The sequence below is a fragment of the Triturus cristatus genome, chromosome 1_1 (assembly GCF_964204655.1).
Source record: "Triturus cristatus chromosome 1_1, aTriCri1.1, whole genome shotgun sequence".
Classification (NCBI taxonomy): domain Eukaryota; kingdom Metazoa; phylum Chordata; class Amphibia; order Caudata; family Salamandridae; genus Triturus; species Triturus cristatus.
The window spans coordinates 1,071,765,384-1,071,789,684 of record NC_140579.1 but is presented as its reverse complement, the minus strand read 5'-3'; the positions used below and the strand labels follow the sequence as shown (position 1 = coordinate 1,071,789,684).

The window sequence follows — 24,301 nt, the reverse complement described above, 5'->3', positions numbered from 1 at the left end:
TAAAATGGTAGGCCTTTCAAAAAAGGGTAGTGGGGTTGTGCCAGCCACAACCCCTGTCCAAGTAGATTTCCTCCCTGAAAAGGTTGGAAGGGCAGTGGTAGCCACAGCCCAGGCAAAGACAGACTTCCCTGTAGAGATTGGCAGAGCTGTGACAGTCACAGCTCAAACCCAAACTGAGTGCCTCCCTGAAAAGGTTGGCAAGGCTGTAATGGTCTCAGCCCATACTCAGACAGACATAGGTGTAGTGAAGCCTGAAACTATGGATCACTCCACCCAAACAGAGAGTAGTGGGGAGGAAGAAAAGTCTCCCTCTCCCCAGACATTAGGAAAAGGTCAGCCTCCTCAGGGATCTGACCTCACCCCTTGTGAAGGAACTGCCCCAGAGGTAGCCAGGCCTGGCCTGGCAGAGCCTCTGATGTCAGTGACCCCTTCCAAGGTGGGACCCAGTCTGGTGCAGGTAGCCTGCCTCTCTCTACCCTGCCTCAGTCAGCCCAGGGCTGCAGAGGTCAGGGAGGCCAGTGGACCCCAAGAGGGCCCCTGTCCACAAGAACCCCCCATCAAAAGAATGAGGATTGCCTGGCTAGTAGCCCTAGCCAGGTGATGGTTAAAAACATTCCTGAGGGATCTCCTTTACAGGTAGTTAGGGACCTCCCCCAGAGGGATTCTGTTGGGCACAGGCAAACATGGGACCTTAGGGCCCCAAACCTGACCTGTCCCTCCAGTAAGCCCACAAAAGGGACCCAGCCTCCAGCTTTAGGTAGCCAGAGGCTGACCCTGAGAGCACAGTGCAACTCAGTGAAAGAAAGAAAGGCTTCCATGGTGGAGGATGATTGGAGGAAGCTGAGGCCTCACTTTGAGGACACTCACTTCAGTACTCCATCTCAACACCAGCCTTTTACTTTGCAAAGACACACCAAAGGTAGAGATTCCCTATGGTGGAGACCCTATGATACCTTTAGGGTGAGGGATTGCTTAGTGGACCATGAGACAGGGGGTAACCATGCCAGTGCTGGTTCTTCCTTATATGGCCACTTAGGCAATAGAGGCTTACCTTGTCAAGGCCAGCCTTATCTCCTTTCGTTTGGGTGGGGTTGTGTAGGAAGGTGGATATCTGACTATGGTTACCCCCAACTTTTTGCCTAGTGTCTAGCTGGTTTTTCGACTTAGTTGGCCTGAGATCCTGCCATTCAGGGTCTCAGGCTGTCTGCTCTCTCTTTAAAATGGACTCCATGTACCCTAGGTACATTCCCAATTGGTAAGGATCACCTTATTGGACCCTGTACAGTGTACCCTAGGTACCCAGGGCATAGGTGTACCCTGGGCCTCCCAGGGGCTGCAGCATGTATTATGCCACCCCTGGTCTGGCCTTCCAATCAGACACAACTGGCTGATCACTCAGCTGGGGCAAGGTCGTGTAATCACCCCTTGCTTAGATATAGTGTGCCTATATCTACCCTTATATATAGACACATGTGTACCTATCAGTCACTCCTATGGCAGGCCTTAACAATCCTGGAGGCAGAGTGCTTGGTAACATGTGAGATGGTGCTCTAGCATGAGTTGAGCCTGTCTGCAGATTTCGGAACCATGTCCTTATAGCTGTTCTATGATATAGCCTACCATATACTCTTAAAGTGCCTTATAATCTTAAACGGTTATGGTAACTATGGTTTGGCTTTATCAAAACATGTCGTGTAAGGTGTCTAACACTTTGGAATAATACCCCCATACCATTTCTGGTGATGAGGATATTATTCCCCCCTTCTAGAGGGAGAGACATGTTAAAATCCTACTTTGCTGTTTAACTCTAACCAAAGCCTCAGCATCACAAAATGGATGCTGCTGCCACGTACGAGTCTGACCTCCTGCTGCTGGGAGTGATCCCGGCAAGGGAGGCTTGGACAATAGGTTTCCTGCTTGGGGAGGTGCTAGCACCTCCCCATACAGACTTTAGTGTATTGGGGCAGGGAGGGCTGAAAGGAATGAGACATGCCTGGGGCACACAAGGTGTCCCATGCATAGTCCAGGTCAAACCGGTGCTGGGGCACTCCAGCCCCAGTCCTGGCGCGAAACTGGACAAAGGGAAGGGGGTGTAACCACCCTCCTCCCAGGTCCCACCCATAAGGCGTGACCTAGCAGGCAACCCAGCCCCCCAGATTAGTATAAGAGTGGTAGCTGGGCCCCAGGAGATTAGATTATCCTGAACCTGCAACTTGAACAGAAAATCTGGACCTTCGACATTCGACGAAAGAAGAAGACTGAAGAATCTCCCTTGTGGCCAAGGAGTGGCTACCCTGTGCAAACAGGCACCATCAAGAGACTACCCTTTGCTTTGCTGAAGTTCTACGAGGGACCGACTGCAGAGCCCGACCAGAGCCTTGACTTCCAGACTTCTCCAACCCTAATCCACATCCACAGCCGAGCTGAGATCCGTGGAGGCGACGAGAGACGTGGGACCGGCTACCTGGGAAAAGTGGCGAGTATCTTCCAGCGCAGCTTCTGAGGCACCCTCGAAGTTGTGCACCGGGGATTGAGAAGCCCCAACCCCAAGCACCATCTGCACCAAAGATCAGCCCCCCACACTCCACGAGTCCTGCGTGGGGCCCTTCTGCATTTTCCTGCTTGCCGCGTCTGTCCGGTTGCTTGCCCATTGGCTAGTGGCCTTTGTGACGATGCATCCAGAAATCTTCACCGCTGGTTTGGCTCCTCCAGACTGGCTCCCGCTTCCTTGCAAAAGAGAAGCACCCCAGACCTTCCTGGTCTGCACCAGAAGCAAGTCCTCCGTTCTTCGTGGGTTCCGCTTGCCAAGGCTTGGTGAGTCCTAGTCCAACTTCGACGCCGCCGACAGCAAGAGCCTTCGTGGGACAGCTCGCCTCCTGGTCCTGGTCGTCCTCGACGTTTCCTGGTCCCCGTGGCTGCAGCGACAAGCTTCACCTTCACCTGCAATCTTCACGACATCACCTGGTTCCTTCCTGGTTCCACGTGGTCACTGGCTAGTGACCTTGACTCTGTCACCTCTGCTTGCAGGTCTCCTCTCTTCTTGATCCCAGCCTTGGGATCCACCGGACACTCTCCACTGACTGCCTGTCAGCATCTTTCCTTCAGGCATCCATAGAAGTCCACGACGAAACCCGACGCAAGTTCACACCTATGCACCCGCAGCCTGTGGGCTAGGTAACTTGGGTACTTCTGTGCTCACAAGGGTAGTGACTATCCTAGGGTCTAGTTTCCGAGTCTCGACTCTCTAGCTGCTTCAGAAGTGTCCTTAAACTGTTAATTTCTAACAAGTACTATTTCTATCGACTTTTACGCATTACGCGTGAGTGTTTCCACTCTGCACCTGAATCCCGTGGGCCTCCCACTTCCTAACTGTTGCTAGTGTAGTGTAGCCCCAGCGATTCCCTAGGCCTAGGCCTATCCTATTTCCGTGACAGTGGTCCTTATACCACTTCTTTAGTATATGGTTTGCGTGGCCCCTAGGGCCTAACTGTATTACTTACCTGTGTGACTTAATGTATGCATAAATAAGACTGTGTTGTACTTACCTCTAATCTCATAAAGAGTGCTGAGGGTTTGACTAGAATAAATACACTTTATTTTATATATATATCTGTTATGGTGTCCTTTCATTTGGTATTCAAGGGATTATATATGGTATCACAGCTGGCTTCACATGCCATTCAGAGTTTAGCCTAAGACTGCTCTTGTCCATGCTACCACTAGGATAGCTGGTCTATAAGGTTGACTTTACAACCAATCACCATAAGGGTTGTTTGGACTGATATAAGGTGTACACTAGAACTAGTGACATCATACATCAGGCCAACTTCTCACATTGGTGGCAGCAGTGGGATCTGAGCTTGCTGTTGTAATACCATTGTAATCTTGAGATACTAAATTGAAAGATCACACAGATATTGTTTAGGTACATATAACATAGATTATAATACTTAAGTCCTACTGGACTTAGTGGTTGTAGGTTGAAGGGAGTAACACACCCTGACTACAACTACTAGAGAGGTTTAGTAGATACAACTAGTGTAGGTAGGTGCACACACCACACCCTCACTAGAATCATGTCCCTGAATGGAGATCACACTGATACTCCCTCAGGAGAGGAGAATCCTGGACAGATTCCCTCTAGATATGATGCATTCACTTTCCAGGAGATGAGACAACTGTGTACCTCCAGGAGATTAAAACAGGGTTCCAACCCTACCCTTAGACAGCTAGTGGAGCTTCTGGAGGCCTATGATGCTGAAAGAGCTGCCAAGTATGGTGCCATAGCTGTAGATAAGGGTCTACCCACCACAGATGAGTCAGATGGGACTTCAGATGAAGAGGTAGACAGCCAGGGCCAAGTAGGAAGACTTAGCCAGGCTAACCTAAGCTTACATGGGAGTTTTCATGGGGTCCCCTCATACAGACCACCAAGTGGGCTTACCCAGAGAAGCAGGAGAGACAGATCCCCTTCAAGGGAATCCATCCACTCCCATGTCTCTAGCATCTCTAATGCTTCCTCTCACAGGGGAATGACTTCCCCTGAGAGAAAGGAGCATGAAGCCAGAATGAGGGAAGCTAATCTGAGGATTCAGAGGGAAGAACTTGCCCTTGCCAAGGAGAAGCTTGCTCTGGCTAGAGAGCAAAAATTGTGTGGGTCAGAACCCACTGGTGGCAGCAACATTCCTAGAGATAGGGATAGGTCTTATGACCATAGAAACCTAAGCAAGATAGTCCCCCCCATATCAGAATGGGGATGACATCCACAAGTGGATGACTGCTTTGGAGAGGGCCTGCAAAATACAGCAGGTACCCCAGAGTCAGTGGGCAGCTATCTTGTGGCTCTCCTTTTCTGACAAAGGTAGAGACAAGCTCCTCACAGTCAGTGATGAGGATGCTAACAATTACAAAGTCCTGAAGAGTGCTCTGATAGATGGGTTTGGCTTAACCACTGAGCAATATAGGTTGTTGTTCAGAGACACCCAGAAGACACAGACACAGGACTGGTCTGATTTTGTGGATTGTGCCACTAAGGCTTTGGAAGGTTGGTTAACTGGCAGCAAGGTGCAGGACTATACAGGATTGTACAACTTGATTATGAGGGAGCAGATCCTTAGTAATTGTCAGAACCAGCTTCTCCATCAACACCTGGTAGACTCAGATTTGACCTCTCCCCAAGAATTGGGAAAGAGGGCAGATAAATGGGTCAGGACCAGGATTAGGCCTAAAAATCAGGGTGGTGACCAAAAGAAAGATACCACCAAGCCTCAAGAGAAGGGTGGGGATAAAACAAAAGAGAAATCTTCCTCAGGGCCCCAAAACTCCACACAGGGTGGTGGGTCCCAAGCTCCCTCCTCTACCACAGTTAAAAAGCCTTACTGCCATGAGTGTAAAACTCCTGGGCATTGGAAAACTGACAGCAGTTGCCCAAAGGCTAAAAACAAAACTGTTCCCCCAACTACTCCTGTCACACCACCTATTACTGTCAGCAGTAATCCCCCAGGTGGTGGGAGTGGCCCCAAAAATGTGGTTGGGTTCTCTTGGGGAACACAGGGGGATCCTGGCTTAGCCAATTCCCCTACAGCAGCTACTCTTGTCTGTGATGGTGGCATGGGGTTTGCCAACTTCACTGCCTGTCCCAACACTTTGGGTAGGTACAGACAGGAGCCCTACATCAATGGTAGAAAAGCTGAGGCCTACAGAGACACTGGAGCTAGCATCACTATGGTGGCCCATAGGCTAGTTCCCTCTGAGCAGCTTTTGCCTGGTTTCTCATACCAGGTAACTAACATTGATGGCAAACAGAACAGTCATCCCATGGCAGAGGTATGTCTCAGCTGGGGAGGTGTCACTGGCCCTAAAAGGGTGGCAGTGTCCCCAACCTTGCCTGTGGACTGCTTACTGGGGAATGACTTACAACTCTCAGCTTGGGCTGGAGTTGAACAAGACACCCATTCTAAAATGGTAGGCCTTTCAAAAAAGGGTAGTGGGGTTGTGCCAGCCACAACCCCTGTCCAAGTAGATTTCCTCCCTGAAAAGGTTGGAAGGGCAGTGGTAGCCACAGCCCAGGCAAAGACAGACTTCCCTGTAGAGATTGGCAGAGCTGTGACAGTCACAGCTCAAACCCAAACTGAGTGCCTCCCTGAAAAGGTTGGCAAGGCTGTAATGGTCTCAGCCCATACTCAGACAGACATAGGTGTAGTGAAGCCTGAAACTATGGATCACTCCACCCAAACAGAGAGTAGTGGGGAGGAAGAAAAGTCTCCCTCTCCCCAGACATTAGGAAAAGGTCAGCCTCCTCAGGGATCTGACCTCACCCCTTGTGAAGGAACTGCCCCAGAGGTAGCCAGGCCTGGCCTGGCAGAGCCTCTGATGTCAGTGACCCCTTCCAAGGTGGGACCCAGTCTGGTGCAGGTAGCCTGCCTCTCTCTACCCTGCCTCAGTCAGCCCAGGGCTGCAGAGGTCAGGGAGGCCAGTGGACCCCAAGAGGGCCCCTGTCCACAAGAACCCCCCATCAAAAGAATGAGGATTGCCTGGCTAGTAGCCCTAGCCAGGTGATGGTTAAAAACATTCCTGAGGGATCTCCTTTACAGGTAGTTAGGGACCTCCCCCAGAGGGATTCTGTTGGGCACAGGCAAACATGGGACCTTAGGGCCCCAAACCTGACCTGTCCCTCCAGTAAGCCCACAAAAGGGACCCAGCCTCCAGCTTTAGGTAGCCAGAGGCTGACCCTGAGAGCACAGTGCAACTCAGTGAAAGAAAGAAAGGCTTCCATGGTGGAGGATGATTGGAGGAAGCTGAGGCCTCACTTTGAGGACACTCACTTCAGTACTCCATCTCAACACCAGCCTTTTACTTTGCAAAGACACACCAAAGGTAGAGATTCCCTATGGTGGAGACCCTATGATACCTTTAGGGTGAGGGATTGCTTAGTGGACCATGAGACAGGGGGTAACCATGCCAGTGCTGGTTCTTCCTTATATGGCCACTTAGGCAATAGAGGCTTACCTTGTCAAGGCCAGCCTTATCTCCTTTCGTTTGGGTGGGGTTGTGTAGGAAGGTGGATATCTGACTATGGTTACCCCCAACTTTTTGCCTAGTGTCTAGCTGGTTTTTCGACTTAGTTGGCCTGAGATCCTGCCATTCAGGGTCTCAGGCTGTCTGCTCTCTCTTTAAAATGGACTCCATGTACCCTAGGTACATTCCCAATTGGTAAGGATCACCTTATTGGACCCTGTACAGTGTACCCTAGGTACCCAGGGCATAGGTGTACCCTGGGCCTCCCAGGGGCTGCAGCATGTATTATGCCACCCCTGGTCTGGCCTTCCAATCAGACACAACTGGCTGATCACTCAGCTGGGGCAAGGTCGTGTAATCACCCCTTGCTTAGATATAGTGTGCCTATATCTACCCTTATATATAGACACATGTGTACCTATCAGTCACTCCTATGGCAGGCCTTAACAATCCTGGAGGCAGAGTGCTTGGTAACATGTGAGATGGTGCTCTAGCATGAGTTGAGCCTGTCTGCAGATTTCGGAACCATGTCCTTATAGCTGTTCTATGATATAGCCTACCATATACTCTTAAAGTGCCTTATAATCTTAAACGGTTATGGTAACTATGGTTTGGCTTTATCAAAACATGTCGTGTAAGGTGTCTAACACTTTGGAATAATACCCCCATACCATTTCTGGTGATGAGGATATTATTCCCCCCTTCTAGAGGGAGAGACATGTTAAAATCCTACTTTGCTGTTTAACTCTAACCAAAGCCTCAGCATCACAAAATGGATGCTGCTGCCACGTACGAGTCTGACCTCCTGCTGCTGGGAGTGATCCCGGCAAGGGAGGCTTGGACAATAGGTTTCCTGCTTGGGGAGGTGCTAGCACCTCCCCATACAGACTTTAGTGTATTGGGGCAGGGAGGGCTGAAAGGAATGAGACATGCCTGGGGCACACAAGGTGTCCCATGCATAGTCCAGGTCAAACCGGTGCTGGGGCACTCCAGCCCCAGTCCTGGCGCGAAACTGGACAAAGGGAAGGGGGTGTAACCACCCTCCTCCCAGGTCCCACCCATAAGGCGTGACCTAGCAGGCAACCCAGCCCCCCAGATTAGTATAAGAGTGGTAGCTGGGCCCCAGGAGATTAGATTATCCTGAACCTGCAACTTGAACAGAAAATCTGGACCTTCGACATTCGACGAAAGAAGAAGACTGAAGAATCTCCCTTGTGGCCAAGGAGTGGCTACCCTGTGCAAACAGGCACCATCAAGAGACTACCCTTTGCTTTGCTGAAGTTCTACGAGGGACCGACTGCAGAGCCCGACCAGAGCCTTGACTTCCAGACTTCTCCAACCCTAATCCACATCCACAGCCGAGCTGAGATCCGTGGAGGCGACGAGAGACGTGGGACCGGCTACCTGGGAAAAGTGGCGAGTATCTTCCAGCGCAGCTTCTGAGGCACCCTCGAAGTTGTGCACCGGGGATTGAGAAGCCCCAACCCCAAGCACCATCTGCACCAAAGATCAGCCCCCCACACTCCACGAGTCCTGCGTGGGGCCCTTCTGCATTTTCCTGCTTGCCGCGTCTGTCCGGTTGCTTGCCCATTGGCTAGTGGCCTTTGTGACGATGCATCCAGAAATCTTCACCGCTGGTTTGGCTCCTCCAGACTGGCTCCCGCTTCCTTGCAAAAGAGAAGCACCCCAGACCTTCCTGGTCTGCACCAGAAGCAAGTCCTCCGTTCTTCGTGGGTTCCGCTTGCCAAGGCTTGGTGAGTCCTAGTCCAACTTCGACGCCGCCGACAGCAAGAGCCTTCGTGGGACAGCTCGCCTCCTGGTCCTGGTCGTCCTCGACGTTTCCTGGTCCCCGTGGCTGCAGCGACAAGCTTCACCTTCACCTGCAATCTTCACGACATCACCTGGTTCCTTCCTGGTTCCACGTGGTCACTGGCTAGTGACCTTGACTCTGTCACCTCTGCTTGCAGGTCTCCTCTCTTCTTGATCCCAGCCTTGGGATCCACCGGACACTCTCCACTGACTGCCTGTCAGCATCTTTCCTTCAGGCATCCATAGAAGTCCACGACGAAACCCGACGCAAGTTCACACCTATGCACCCGCAGCCTGTGGGCTAGGTAACTTGGGTACTTCTGTGCTCACAAGGGTAGTGACTATCCTAGGGTCTAGTTTCCGAGTCTCGACTCTCTAGCTGCTTCAGAAGTGTCCTTAAACTGTTAATTTCTAACAAGTACTATTTCTATCGACTTTTACGCATTACGCGTGAGTGTTTCCACTCTGCACCTGAATCCCGTGGGCCTCCCACTTCCTAACTGTTGCTAGTGTAGTGTAGCCCCAGCGATTCCCTAGGCCTAGGCCTATCCTATTTCCGTGACAGTGGTCCTTATACCACTTCTTTAGTATATGGTTTGCGTGGCCCCTAGGGCCTAACTGTATTACTTACCTGTGTGACTTAATGTATGCATAAATAAGACTGTGTTGTACTTACCTCTAATCTCATAAAGAGTGCTGAGGGTTTGACTAGAATAAATACACTTTATTTTATATATATATCTGTTATGGTGTCCTTTCATTTGGTATTCAAGGGATTATATATGGTATCACAGCTGGCTTCACATGCCATTCAGAGTTTAGCCTAAGACTGCTCTTGTCCATGCTACCACTAGGATAGCTGGTCTATAAGGTTGACTTTACAACCAATCACCATAAGGGTTGTTTGGACTGATATAAGGTGTACACTAGAACTAGTGACATCATACATCAGGCCAACTTCTCACATTGGTGGCAGCAGTGGGATCTGAGCTTGCTGTTGTAATACCATTGTAATCTTGAGATACTAAATTGAAAGATCACACAGATATTGTTTAGGTACATATAACATAGATTATAATACTTAAGTCCTACTGGACTTAGTGGTTGTAGGTTGAAGGGAGTAACACACCCTGACTACAACTACTAGAGAGGTTTAGTAGATACAACTAGTGTAGGTAGGTGCACACACCACACCCTCACTAGAATCATGTCCCTGAATGGAGATCACACTGATACTCCCTCAGGAGAGGAGAATCCTGGACAGATTCCCTCTAGATATGATGCATTCACTTTCCAGGAGATGAGACAACTGTGTACCTCCAGGAGATTAAAACAGGGTTCCAACCCTACCCTTAGACAGCTAGTGGAGCTTCTGGAGGCCTATGATGCTGAAAGAGCTGCCAAGTATGGTGCCATAGCTGTAGATAAGGGTCTACCCACCACAGATGAGTCAGATGGGACTTCAGATGAAGAGGTAGACAGCCAGGGCCAAGTAGGAAGACTTAGCCAGGCTAACCTAAGCTTACATGGGAGTTTTCATGGGGTCCCCTCATACAGACCACCAAGTGGGCTTACCCAGAGAAGCAGGAGAGACAGATCCCCTTCAAGGGAATCCATCCACTCCCATGTCTCTAGCATCTCTAATGCTTCCTCTCACAGGGGAATGACTTCCCCTGAGAGAAAGGAGCATGAAGCCAGAATGAGGGAAGCTAATCTGAGGATTCAGAGGGAAGAACTTGCCCTTGCCAAGGAGAAGCTTGCTCTGGCTAGAGAGCAAAAATTGTGTGGGTCAGAACCCACTGGTGGCAGCAACATTCCTAGAGATAGGGATAGGTCTTATGACCATAGAAACCTAAGCAAGATAGTCCCCCCCATATCAGAATGGGGATGACATCCACAAGTGGATGACTGCTTTGGAGAGGGCCTGCAAAATACAGCAGGTACCCCAGAGTCAGTGGGCAGCTATCTTGTGGCTCTCCTTTTCTGACAAAGGTAGAGACAAGCTCCTCATAGTCAGTGATGAGGATGCTAACAATTACAAAGTCCTGAAGAGTGCTCTGATAGATGGGTTTGGCTTAACCACTGAGCAATATAGGTTGTTGTTCAGAGACACCCAGAAGACACAGACACAGGACTGGTCTGATTTTGTGGATTGTGCCACTAAGGCTTTGGAAGGTTGGTTAACTGGCAGCAAGGTGCAGGACTATACAGGATTGTACAACTTGATTATGAGGGAGCAGATCCTTAGTAATTGTCAGAACCAGCTTCTCCATCAACACCTGGTAGACTCAGATTTGACCTCTCCCCAAGAATTGGGAAAGAGGGCAGATAAATGGGTCAGGACCAGGATTAGGCCTAAAAATCAGGGTGGTGACCAAAAGAAAGATACCACCAAGCCTCAAGAGAAGGGTGGGGATAAAACAAAAGAGAAATCTTCCTCAGGGCCCCAAAACTCCACACAGGGTGGTGGGTCCCAAGCTCCCTCCTCTACCACAGTTAAAAAGCCTTACTGCCATGAGTGTAAAACTCCTGGGCATTGGAAAACTGACAGCAGTTGCCCAAAGGCTAAAAACAAAACTGTTCCCCCAACTACTCCTGTCACACCACCTATTACTGTCAGCAGTAATCCCCCAGGTGGTGGGAGTGGCCCCAAAAATGTGGTTGGGTTCTCTTGGGGAACACAGGGGGATCCTGGCTTAGCCAATTCCCCTACAGCAGCTACTCTTGTCTGTGATGGTGGCATGGGGTTTGCCAACTTCACTGCCTGTCCCAACACTTTGGGTAGGTACAGACAGGAGCCCTACATCAATGGTAGAAAAGCTGAGGCCTACAGAGACACTGGAGCTAGCATCACTATGGTGGCCCATAGGCTAGTTCCCTCTGAGCAGCTTTTGCCTGGTTTCTCATACCAGGTAACTAACATTGATGGCAAACAGAACAGTCATCCCATGGCAGAGGTATGTCTCAGCTGGGGAGGTGTCACTGGCCCTAAAAGGGTGGCAGTGTCCCCAACCTTGCCTGTGGACTGCTTACTGGGGAATGACTTACAACTCTCAGCTTGGGCTGGAGTTGAACAAGACACCCATTCTAAAATGGTAGGCCTTTCAAAAAAGGGTAGTGGGGTTGTGCCAGCCACAACCCCTGTCCAAGTAGATTTCCTCCCTGAAAAGGTTGGAAGGGCAGTGGTAGCCACAGCCCAGGCAAAGACAGACTTCCCTGTAGAGATTGGCAGAGCTGTGACAGTCACAGCTCAAACCCAAACTGAGTGCCTCCCTGAAAAGGTTGGCAAGGCTGTAATGGTCTCAGCCCATACTCAGACTGACATAGGTGTAGTGAAGCCTGAAACTATGGATCACTCCACCCAAACAGAGAGTAGTGGGGAGGAAGAAAAGTCTCCCTCTCCCCAGACATTAGGAAAAGGTCAGCCTCCTCAGGGATCTGACCTCACCCCTTGTGAAGGAACTGCCCCAGAGGTAGCCAGGCCTGGCCTGGCAGAGCCTCTGATGTCAGTGACCCCTTCCAAGGTGGGACCCAGTCTGGTGCAGGTAGCCTGCCTCTCTCTACCCTGCCTCAGTCAGCCCAGGGCTGCAGAGGTCAGGGAGGCCAGTGGACCCCAAGAGGGCCCCTGTCCACAAGAACCCCCCATCAAAAGAATGAGGATTGCCTGGCTAGTAGCCCTAGCCAGGTGATGGTTAAAAACATTCCTGAGGGATCTCCTTTACAGGTAGTTAGGGACCTCCCCCAGAGGGATTCTGTTGGGCACAGGCAAACATGGGACCTTAGGGCCCCAAACCTGACCTGTCCCTCCAGTAAGCCCACAAAAGGGACCCAGCCTCCAGCTTTAGGTAGCCAGAGGCTGACCCTGAGAGCACAGTGCAACTCAGTGAAAGAAAGAAAGGCTTCCATGGTGGAGGATGATTGGAGGAAGCTGAGGCCTCACTTTGAGGACACTCACTTCAGTACTCCATCTCAACACCAGCCTTTTACTTTGCAAAGACACACCAAAGGTAGAGATTCCCTATGGTGGAGACCCTATGATACCTTTAGGGTGAGGGATTGCTTAGTGGACCATGAGACAGGGGGTAACCATGCCAGTGCTGGTTCTTCCTTATATGGCCACTTAGGCAATAGAGGCTTACCTTGTCAAGGCCAGCCTTATCTCCTTTCGTTTGGGTGGGGTTGTGTAGGAAGGTGGATATCTGACTATGGTTACCCCCAACTTTTTGCCTAGTGTCTAGCTGGTTTTTCGACTTAGTTGGCCTGAGATCCTGCCATTCAGGGTCTCAGGCTGTCTGCTCTCTCTTTAAAATGGACTCCATGTACCCTAGGTACATTCCCAATTGGTAAGGATCACCTTATTGGACCCTGTACAGTGTACCCTAGGTACCCAGGGCATAGGTGTACCCTGGGCCTCCCAGGGGCTGCAGCATGTATTATGCCACCCCTGGTCTGGCCTTCCAATCAGACACAACTGGCTGATCACTCAGCTGGGGCAAGGTCGTGTAATCACCCCTTGCTTAGATATAGTGTGCCTATATCTACCCTTATATATAGACACATGTGTACCTATCAGTCACTCCTATGGCAGGCCTTAACAATCCTGGAGGCAGAGTGCTTGGTAACATGTGAGATGGTGCTCTAGCATGAGTTGAGCCTGTCTGCAGATTTCGGAACCATGTCCTTATAGCTGTTCTATGATATAGCCTACCATATACTCTTAAAGTGCCTTATAATCTTAAACGGTTATGGTAACTATGGTTTGGCTTTATCAAAACATGTCGTGTAAGGTGTCTAACACTTTGGAATAATACCCCCATACCATTTCTGGTGATGAGGATATTATTCCCCCCTTCTAGAGGGAGAGACATGTTAAAATCCTACTTTGCTGTTTAACTCTAACCAAAGCCTCAGCATCACAAAATGGATGCTGCTGCCACGTACGAGTCTGACCTCCTGCTGCTGGGAGTGATCCCGGCAAGGGAGGCTTGGACAATAGGTTTCCTGCTTGGGGAGGTGCTAGCACCTCCCCATACAGACTTTAGTGTATTGGGGCAGGGAGGGCTGAAAGGAATGAGACATGCCTGGGGCACACAAGGTGTCCCATGCATAGTCCAGGTCAAACCGGTGCTGGGGCACTCCAGCCCCAGTCCTGGCGCGAAACTGGACAAAGGGAAGGGGGTGTAACCACCCCCCTCCCAGGTCCCACCCATAAGGCGTGACCTAGCAGGTAACCCAGCCCCCCAGATTAGTATAAGGGTGGTAGCTGGGCCCCAGATGATTAGATTATCCTGAACCTGCAACTTGAACAGAAACTCTGGACCTTCGACATTCGACGAAAGAAGAAGACTGAAGAATCTCCCTTGTGGCCAAGGAGTGGCTACCCTGTGCAAACAGGCACCATCAAGAGACTACCCTTTGCTTTGCTGAAGTTCTACGAGGGACCGACTGCAGAGCCCGACCAGCGCCTTGACTTCCAGACTTCTCCGACCCTGATCCACATCCACAGCCGAGCTGAGATCCGTGGAGGCGACGAGAGACGTGGGACCGGCTACCTGGGAAAAGTGGCTAGTATCTTCCAGCGCAGCTTCTGATGCACCCTCGAAGTTGTGCACCGGGGATTGAGAAGCCCCAACCCCAAGCACCATCTGCACCAAAGATCAGCCCCCCACACTCCACGAGTCCTGCGTGGGGCCCTTCTGCATTTTCCTGCTTGCCGCGTCTGTCCGGTTGCTTGCCCGTTGGCTAGTGGCCTTTGTGACGACGCATCCAGAAATCTTCACCGCTGGTTTGGCTCCTCCAGACTGGCTCCCGCTTCCTTGCAAAAGAGAAGCACCCCAGACCTTCCTGGTCTGCACCAGAAGCAAGTCCTCCGTTCTTCGTGGGTTCCGCTTGCCAAGGCTTGGTGAGTCCTAGTCCAACTTCGACACCGCCGACAGCAAGAGCCTTCGTGGGACAGCTCGCCTCCTGGTCCTGGTTGTCCTCAACGTTTCCTGGTCCCCGTGGCTGCAGCGACAAGCTTCACCTTCACCTGCAATCTTCACGACATCGCCTGGTTCCTTCCTGGTTCCACGTGGTCACTGGCTAGTGACCTTGACTCTGTCCCTTCTGCTTGCAGGTCTCCTCTCTTCTTGATCCCAGCCTTGGGATCCACCGGACACTCTCCACTGACTGCCTGTCAGCATCTTTCCTTCAGGCATCCATAGAAGTCCACGACGAAACCCGACGCGAGTTCACACCTATGCACCCGCAGCCTGTGGGCTAGGTAACTTGGGTACTTCGGTGCTCACAAGGGTAGTGACTATCCTAGGGTCTAGTTTCCGAGTCTCGACTCTCTAGCTGCTTCAGAAGTGTCCTTAAACTGTTAATTTCTAACAAGTACTATTTCTATCGACTTTTACGCATTACGCGTGAGTGTTTCCACTCTGCACCTGAATCTCGTGGGCCTCCCACTTCCTAACTGTTGCTAGTGTAGTGTAGCCCCAGCGATTCCCTAGGCCTAGGCCTATCCTATTTCCGTGACAGTGGTCCTTATACCACTTCTTTAGTATATGGTTTGCGTGGCCCCTAGGGCCTAACTGTATTACTTACCTGTGTGACTTAATGTATGCATAAATAAGACTGTGTTGTACTTACCTCTAATCTCATAAAGAGTGCTGAGGGTTTGACTAGAATAAATACACTTTATTATATGTATATATCTGTTATGGTGTCCTTTCATTTGGTATTCAAGGGATTATATATGGTATCACAGCTGGCTTCACATGCCATTCAGAGTTTAGCCTAAGACTGCTCTTGTCCATGCTACCACTAGGATAGCTGGTCTATAAGGTTGACTTTACAACCAATCACCATAAGGGTTGTTTGGACTGATATAAGGTGTACACTAGAACTAGTGACATCATACATCAGGCCAACTTCTCACAGACCCCTTTTGATGAAATGACAGATTTGCAGCCGTATTCATATTTATTACAGACTCCATGAAAAATGAGTTGGAGGTTACTGTTGCGCATAAATATCCATTATTAAATATTGGTGAGAGACAAAGGGAACAGACCCCGCTTGCATCTAGCACCAATATCTTGTCCTTATCCCACTGAGCTATGCAGGTGAGTCATAAATGACTTGTGTAGTGAATCGGAATTTGGATAGTGTGCTCATAGGTGCAACTCGCTGCCCCCCACTGAAAAGTTTCTCAAACAGATAGACCAATGCAATTATTGTGGTTTAACCAAGGGCGTAGCCTTTTATTCTCATAGTCACATCCATCAGTGAGGAATGATAACCATAGTTAAACATACATTATTGTTATGAGTCCACAAGCCAAAGATCAGCCAAAAGACATTAATGTTATGAAAATACAGGTCGAAGATCAGCAGCCAGCTCAAAGATTGTGCAAGCAATACAACAGTTGTCTCCACCCATTACATCACAACACTTCGGAATGCAAAAGTGCCAGCATGCCCCTTTAGCATATCCAACGCCCACGCCCTCAACCAAGGGCATCCGGGGCATAACTTAGAGGCAACTTCCCCTCCATCACTTAGAAGGATGGGCAATACCCACAGTTCCACATACACCAGGGCACCGCATAGGCTCCGTCCCTGCCGGGGTACCCGTCACCAGGTAAAACACCCCAAAATGTTCAACTCCAGGCTTCCCCGGGGTAGGGAAAGAAGGTCCAGGACCACCAGGAGGTCAGTCCCCCCCTCCTGCCTGCCCAGTGCCCGCACAAAACAACACTTCTCCAAGGTGTAAGTTCAGTATGTCAGTCCAAATTTTGGGCAGCCCCCTTTTTCTGCTGCAAGAAATTCTGCCAATTCCTCCTTCCTCCAGGAGCGGGTGAGTGGATGATTGCTTCGGTATGTTGGCAGGGTGCGCGGTGGAGAGAAAAGAGGCTGATTCATAGCTATGCCATACCTTATCTAGTGCAGCACCGAGGCGCCCCCAGATGACATCACGAGCACCGCCCCTCTTTAAGGTAAAAACAGATAAAGGACTCTTGGTCTTGGCTTCTGCCCGTGGAGCGACTAAGGGCGCCCCCCTTCTATTCGCTGGGAGCGCCTGGACAATTCTGAATAGCGTTTCTCCTCAATCTGGAAAAACCACTATTTTATAGTGTGGCCTCTGAATGCTGCCTGTATGCTACATCCACTCTGTATCTGATAAATGTTTTGTTTAATCCATCGGGCTTTTCTTCATCTGTCTCTCATCAGCAACATGCAGAACACGCTTGTAAAATATAAAACAATAGCATAATGATCCACATATACGAAGATTGTGGTTGAAAAATGCTAATGCTCTTTTGAGGGTGTCCTGTTTCCAAAGTGAGTTTTTGTGAATTCTGGTCATATTTAGCAATGTGCAAAATTCAGTACTGATCAAAATTTACTTGTAAAAGAAATCTGCAGTTATGATTTTTTGTGGTGCTCAGGATCATCTCTTGCAATCGATTTAAATATATTTTACATTTCTATTTTCAGCCCAAAATATGTGGGCATTGAATAGAAATACAGTAACGTGCCATAACATTCTCATACCTGCACTCCTACCATTCTCCCAACCCCCACATAGAGCATACCTCTTCCTGAAACGCTATACCCCATACCAAAAAACAAATATTGCAGTTAAACGCTTACACTATCACAATAACAGTCTGACAGTCCTGCAGATCAACACGTGATACTCTGTCTGAAGCACTGCATGCTGCATAGACCGGAGTTTGAAGGTATTCTGAGGGGGCGGGTTGGGTCGGAAGTAGAGTGACCAACAGGCATAAAGGCAAATTCCGGCCAGTGAATGTAAAAATTAAGGAGAAAGGGAAAAAATTCAGGACAAATGATCCGTTTTAAGAACACATCTGACAGGGTAAGGCAATATTGCTATCACTGGTGCACCATACGCAGCATCTTCTGGTGGAAGCTATCTTTGTGCAAGGAAATTCAGTCTGCTATTTTGTGCCTCACCTGGGCATTTGTGTGAGAAGTTACAAACATCTTGCTGTCACAACTGATGCACAGTAAGCAAAGTTGTCAGCATTGGGTGTGTCTGTAAAGTAATCAGGCACACATCCAGAGTATGCTGCATGTTTACCCAATGAGGTGTTTCTGGCTTAAAAAACCAGAACAGGGTTATACACCCGGATCTTGACGTACCCATTCAGTCAATGGGAGCCCATGTATGCGTCGTATGCCCGGCTGCCATTGACTTCTATGGGAGTCCAACCGAACCGAGTCCGGCAGCATATGGCTGCATCGTACTCGGACTCCAGCTTGGTCGGAAAACACTCCGGATCAGGCTCGGTAGGAGTGCTTTCCGACCCGGATTGGAATCGGCCCCTCAGAGGTTGAAATTAGTGCAAACACAGGAGCCATGACTTTTGTGCCTGTTTTGGCACTAGGACAAAAAGAGGGCTGAGAGATAATCATGCTAACTCAAATGAGCCAAATACTATGGTAAATGCCAGAACTGCTGAGAAAAGCTGTAGTAACTAGTGCTATCTGAACACTGCATCTGCTGAGTTCCATTCTTTCTGAAAAAAGGAAAATGTAGTGGAAAAAACATGATAATCATCAATGCAATTTTTATTTGCAACAGAGAATTATTGTGCCACAAGGGGTAAATCACTTTGCAAGTAAGCTTGTAGCTTGCCTGGGAGGATGTATGTGTCTGTGTGTGTGCGTGTGTGTGTGTGTGTGTTTTGTGCGTGTATGTATATATAATACCTTTGTTTTGTGGTTTATGTGTATCTTTTACATATGTCACTATTGGAGTCATCCTCAGTGACTACTAATTAAAGCTGCCAAATGTACTGTCTTCTCCCTTGATGTAAAGTAAGCTCCTCTCTGGAGTGAAAATATGCCACATTGGAGGAAACCTTGTGTTAACTTTTTATTGGCTATGTGGTGTGTTCATTTGGTACTTGCCAATGAGCTATGCATTCCCATAGGTGCCATCCTGAAAGCGCTGGTTGGTGTTGGACTGTCGGAAGATGAAGGAATCATGCACACTGACTGGGTAGTCGGATTGCGGGGTTACCTTTCATTTCTTCAGAGAAGATGGTGGGTAATCATGTTTGAAGGAAGAGAGTGACGTCTGGAAGGGGACTGATGGAAGGGTACATGTTGTGACATACATAGAGTTCAGAACTTTAGATTTTCTTTCTTCTTTTTTTTAAACTTCATTTAAGAAGTTTTTAAATATACAACAAAGAAAAACATATACTGTCCCATCATCTGTTTTCGGAAAACCTACTTTCACTTCCTAATCCCTTTCCATTCAATGTGGCATTCTTGAATATTTTCTTTCTATGCTTTACTTTAAGATCATGGATTCTGGGCACAATCATGAGACGCCCTTCAGCTTTCCTTTATGCTGGGGGCTTTAGAGGCATCTTCCTATAAAAGTAGGACACACAATGAGTAGGAGGTGGGATATGGAGGGGTCCCCTGCTTCCCTCATGCAGAGCTGACTGGGAAAAGCGTGAATGCAAGTGCATGGTAATGGGTGGTGTCATTAGCAAATGGAGCGCACTGGAGTAGATGAACACAGTGACAGCATGTTTTCTAGGAGAATACATGTATGTAGAATGTCAGGTCAGACTCAAGATGGTTGTGGGTCATACTAACAGGCCAAGCCATATAGGATGTTTAGCACATTGAATCAGACATTACTTGTTGGCTTTTCAGTCACTCTTGTCAGATTAGCTAGTTGAGGAACTTTGTGGCGAATAAACTATATTTCCTGCTTGCAGATTACAAGTGGTGTTCCCAAGTCGTATGATTTTCTTTTATATCTTATAATTTATTGGTGTTTTTATTTTGCGTAGTGCTGGCACAAGCCTGTTCTTTCTAAGCCTAGAAAAGGATTGGGAAATGACTGGCAGAATGGGATCTTGAGTTCATATTGTATGCAAAAAAATAACCAGCTGCTTAGTAGAACTTGAAAGCGTAGTCCTTGTGACAATTCCTTCATGCTTTCTATATATCTCTGCTCCATACTCTTTGTAGTATTACATACAGCCTTGTGGAGGGTGTCTTTTTTGTCTTGAGAACTAGGTTTCTAGACCTGAAGTAGCCCTTTTTTCCAGTTATAGTGTTTTTCCTGGACATCTTATAAAACATACAACGGGGTTACCATTGAGTCATGTATTGTAAATTGTGAACCTCACTTCAAGATAAGACACATTTCATGATTATATGCTCCATATTTTATGAATTTAAGTTGAAATTGTTGAATTATTAACATTGTATCCCTGCAACTGATTGAAAGAATTCTACTATTGGTTGTAGTTCTATTTTTATGATTCTTCTGTTTTGTGAAAAATATATATATATCATTCTAGTTAATGATCCTGTACTTGAGGATTTTTTTTGTGTGCCAAGTTTTTTACGTGTGTCTTGTGCATGTACAAACATTGTTAATTTTATATATTTCTTACAGAAGTGTTCTTCACTGTTAGTTATTAAGTATTTGACTCCATTGTTGAAGGCAGCCAGCAGAAGCAGAGATGCAACAAATGTTACCACATAGAAGCAGAATCCTTCTGAAGCAGCCGAGCTCACCCAATGCCATACTCACTCGATGACCCAATTGTCTCTAGAAAACTCCTATTTCTAAAACAATACCAAGCCACATACCTTCGGTCATTCTGACTGATGAAGCCTTCATTCAGCTTGGTGACGGTGGTGGCCAACATGGAACTAGCATCATTTGCAAAGTCGAGGTCTTGGATTTCTGACACTGGCACAGAGACAATGGCAAATGCTTCTTCATCTTCTTTGGTTGGACAGGTGCCAAGCTGAAAAAGTCAAACAAAGTCATGGCAAATAAGCTAAACTGGGGCTGCTTTACTTCTTACCATGTCCTGCACTGGATGTTTGTAACTTCCTGTAAAATTGGTATTAATGTTATAACGAGGTAACAATAAGTGGCAACTAACGAAAATGAAGATGTCCTGTCCCTGGTGTGACTAGATAAAACCGGGCACTGAACGCTGGCTCAACCACGGCACCCATCCCCTTGTAACTCAACAGGAAGACATGTTCAGTGTCAGGAGCAGGATTGATGGGTGTGACATGACACATTCCAGTACAAAGAAACCTCTTCTGTCAGCAATGGAGTAGAAAATGTAGGATCTGGTGAGGTTAGTTATCTCCAGGTGTAAGACTCTGGTTGGCAATAATGCCCAGCTGAAGGTATAATACTGAAATGAAAGAGAACTTTCTCCAGAATTACACCTGAGCTCTTTAATTGGCCGGCTAGTAAAAATAAAAAGTTCCAGTTCTCTTTAGTAAAACTTTGATCAGTGATAAACACAAATAATGAGGATTCCACATCCTCCCTTTGTTTGACGATGTCTGGTTGAAGGATGAGCTCTATTTTGGTATCACTCATTGTCGGGTTCCTTTAAGATCTGTATAGTTTGGTGTACAAACTGCATAGGGCATTATGAGCTTTCAGCAACTTTCTTACCAAGTATCCCACATACCCTCCTCAAACCCTCTGTTTTAATGTAAGTAACTTGTCTAGAATTACTTTAGTTTATAGTAATCTTGATCTACACTTCTCTAGAGCCTTTACAGTAAGGGATCTTTTTTGGGGTCATTCTACATAAAAAGTCAGAATCTGAAAATGCGCTAGAATTATAACTTGAGAGGTCCATAAGGCCTCATCCGCTGTTGCATCTAGGAACCTTCAATGCAGCTTCATCCTCGGACATACCATTAGTCGAATGGGTCTCTCCTCGCCAATGTCGATAGGTACGTTGGTGCTCTGGATCCAGGTGTTAGTGCATAGGTGTCGCAGCCTCACAAATTAGTTCCTAAAACATAGCAACCAATCAGCCAGTGTTACTGACTACTCGTGTCCAAAGATATGCCTAAACTTATTCAGCATTATACAAATACAATAACAATTAAACCTACCTCACTATACGAATCAGAGAAGAGGGTAGATTGCGGTTTATACAATTATTTCAAACTCACAGATCAATGCAGTCTAGGAGTTGTAGTCAGGTAATCCTAAGAAAGGAGAAAACTTCAAATGCTATAACATATTGGGATGCGAACTTTGGAGAAACCTTGGGTGTTTAAGCTTTCCCTTACCAAAATTATCTAAATTCTTTTGATCTTACCAATGCAGTATTTATCGGGAATTTCCCTTTCTGAAATTTCTGGCAGAGATTTGATTTCACAAGGTTCTATTGAATTCCAAAAGCAAGTAATTTAAAGCAGTCCATATATTACCAATCAGTCATAAGTTGCACGTAACTCATCAAACATTACATCATGTCAGTTGCACAGTTGGTGCCATATTGTGCCATAGAATGTTTCGGTGAGGCTCCACTTGACGCATACTAGGGAAATAACTATAATGTAAAGTCTGTTTTATTGACAGTCAAGAGGGTGCACTTGTTTTACAAAACGAGATGGCAGTCTTTTGCATTGAAGCAATTTTTTGTCTTTTCCATCTTCCTGACTCCCTTGTCAGCGACATCTTGCTGCAGCGCTGCGTGGGGTGATATGGAAATTAGAAGTTTCCAAAATGGGCTGGATGGCAGGCTGGCAGTGATGAGGCAGATTCAGCATCATGTCAGGCAAAGCTGCCTCAGTTGTCCAGGCCGCTGAGGGCCTTCTGGTTTTCACTTAGGATATTTCCCCTTTGTTTTGTTGTGTTTACTGCTGTGCAGAAACATCATATAACCTTGGTAAGTAAGAGGTGTGGTTGGATGTTCAGAAATCCATGCTGACAGGCGGTGTGGCTTATATGTGTTCATGGTGATTTTTTAACCTGATGGTAACTCTAAACTTGTTAGAACTGTCACTGGTAAGGTGAGTCTTACATGTGTATAACCTCTACGTTTTTATCAGCTTTGTCAGAGGAAAAACCTGCCAAGAAATTTCCACTACAGCCTCAAAACCTCCAGGCATGAAGGACCCCTGCAAACACAGCCTTCTGTAGCATTGCAACCTTGTGGGAAAACTTCGAACAGAGATGAATATATCTTTGAAGCCCCACTGCACCTATAAATAATCTGCATACAGACGGGGCAGCTGCCTGGTTTGTCAATTTACTGAAAGAAAATAGAGATGTATCCATGAAAACATCAACTATATCTTAAAGCACTTTTCGAACTGCATTTTCGGTAGTTTTATTTATGGCATATGGTGCACTTGCAATTTGTTATACATTGGTCAAAGCAGCACGCAAAAAGTAAAACACGTTATAGAGGTGGTTGAAAAATCGCAGTATGGTGGTTTTTTGCAATTACTACTCAATTAAAAACTGAATGTAAGTGGATTATGAGATGCAATACTGTGGAAAAGGTCTAAACACAATGGAAGATTGGCATACGATTATTCTTACATAAGGCCACGTTGAGCGCAAACTGACGATTTATTTTTTAACAATTATTTCCATTCCTCTCCAACCTAATGCTGCGTTACCCAAAAATCTTAACAATGACTTGTTGTTCACAACTTCTAACCTTCCTTTCCATTATGATGATGCGGTGTTTCCCAGTTTCTTTAACATTTTCTGCACATAATCGAATAGCAGTTCTATATGTACTTAAACTAATATAATGGTTTTACATCTTGGCTACATCAGGTTCGATTGATTACTGCCCCTCCACCTTCTGTAATCCCCCTAATTGTTCAATAAATGTTTCTACATCCAGCCATACATGAGGGGCTCTTTAGCAAAGCAAACTATCTATTCCATTCACATGAGAGAGACAACTCATTTCTAATGTGTTTTGCCTAATTCCAACAACATGAGTGGCTGCTGAACCACGTCTTCTGTTTTACCTGACAAAAACAAACAATGTTTAAAATAACACACTTAGTGTCCCATGCCAAATTTTGATTCCACATCTTGTTGCCCGGCCTGAATTGTGAATATCACAAACCATACTTAAATTGAGCCTATAGATAATGTCACTACGTATCAGTCATCTTGTAATGTACTGCTCCCTCTTATCAATGCATATGCAGCTGTCTGATTAATTCTACTTAATATTGTTGAGTCTTACATCACATTTTTAGATGTTTATTGGACCTTGAAAACGTAAATATTCATTTTTGATTTTGAAACAATCCTTTGCCCCTGGGGATGTGGGGGCATGTCCTCACAACGCGGGTCAGACATTGTTTGGTTAATAGAACCATTCCACAATTTAGCATGTGGTTAATGGTGCAGTTACCATCTTGTAATATGCCAATAGTACAGGTTGTTTCGCCCCTTTTTAAAGTAATGTCCATTAAAAAAAGATTCTTTCATCAATTCGTTTTCTAGATTTTTCTTGTACTCTTACAAATCAATTTTCACCTTTATTTAAATATAATTCTCTTACTTAAGATCACATGGGTACGTTTCCATGCCACGCGTCGGCCATCTTTTTATGTATAGGCTCCACATGCACTTAAAACTTACAGACGCATACTGAAAACTGTTCAGCATCTGTTGTATCTCA

At 47.1% G+C, this 24,301-nt stretch overlaps 1 protein-coding gene across 1 annotated transcript in view; it reads right to left on the bottom strand.

Annotated features, from left to right (window-relative positions):
* Positions 1–24,301, bottom strand: part of ITPR3 (inositol 1,4,5-trisphosphate receptor type 3) — an 895,552-nt gene that overhangs the window by 401,302 nt on the left and 469,949 nt on the right. Inside the window, 2 exon segments of the mRNA XM_085647149.1 lie at positions 20,466–20,626; positions 21,550–21,649. Of these exon segments, the coding sequence (XP_085503275.1) occupies positions 20,466–20,626; positions 21,550–21,649 (261 nt within the window).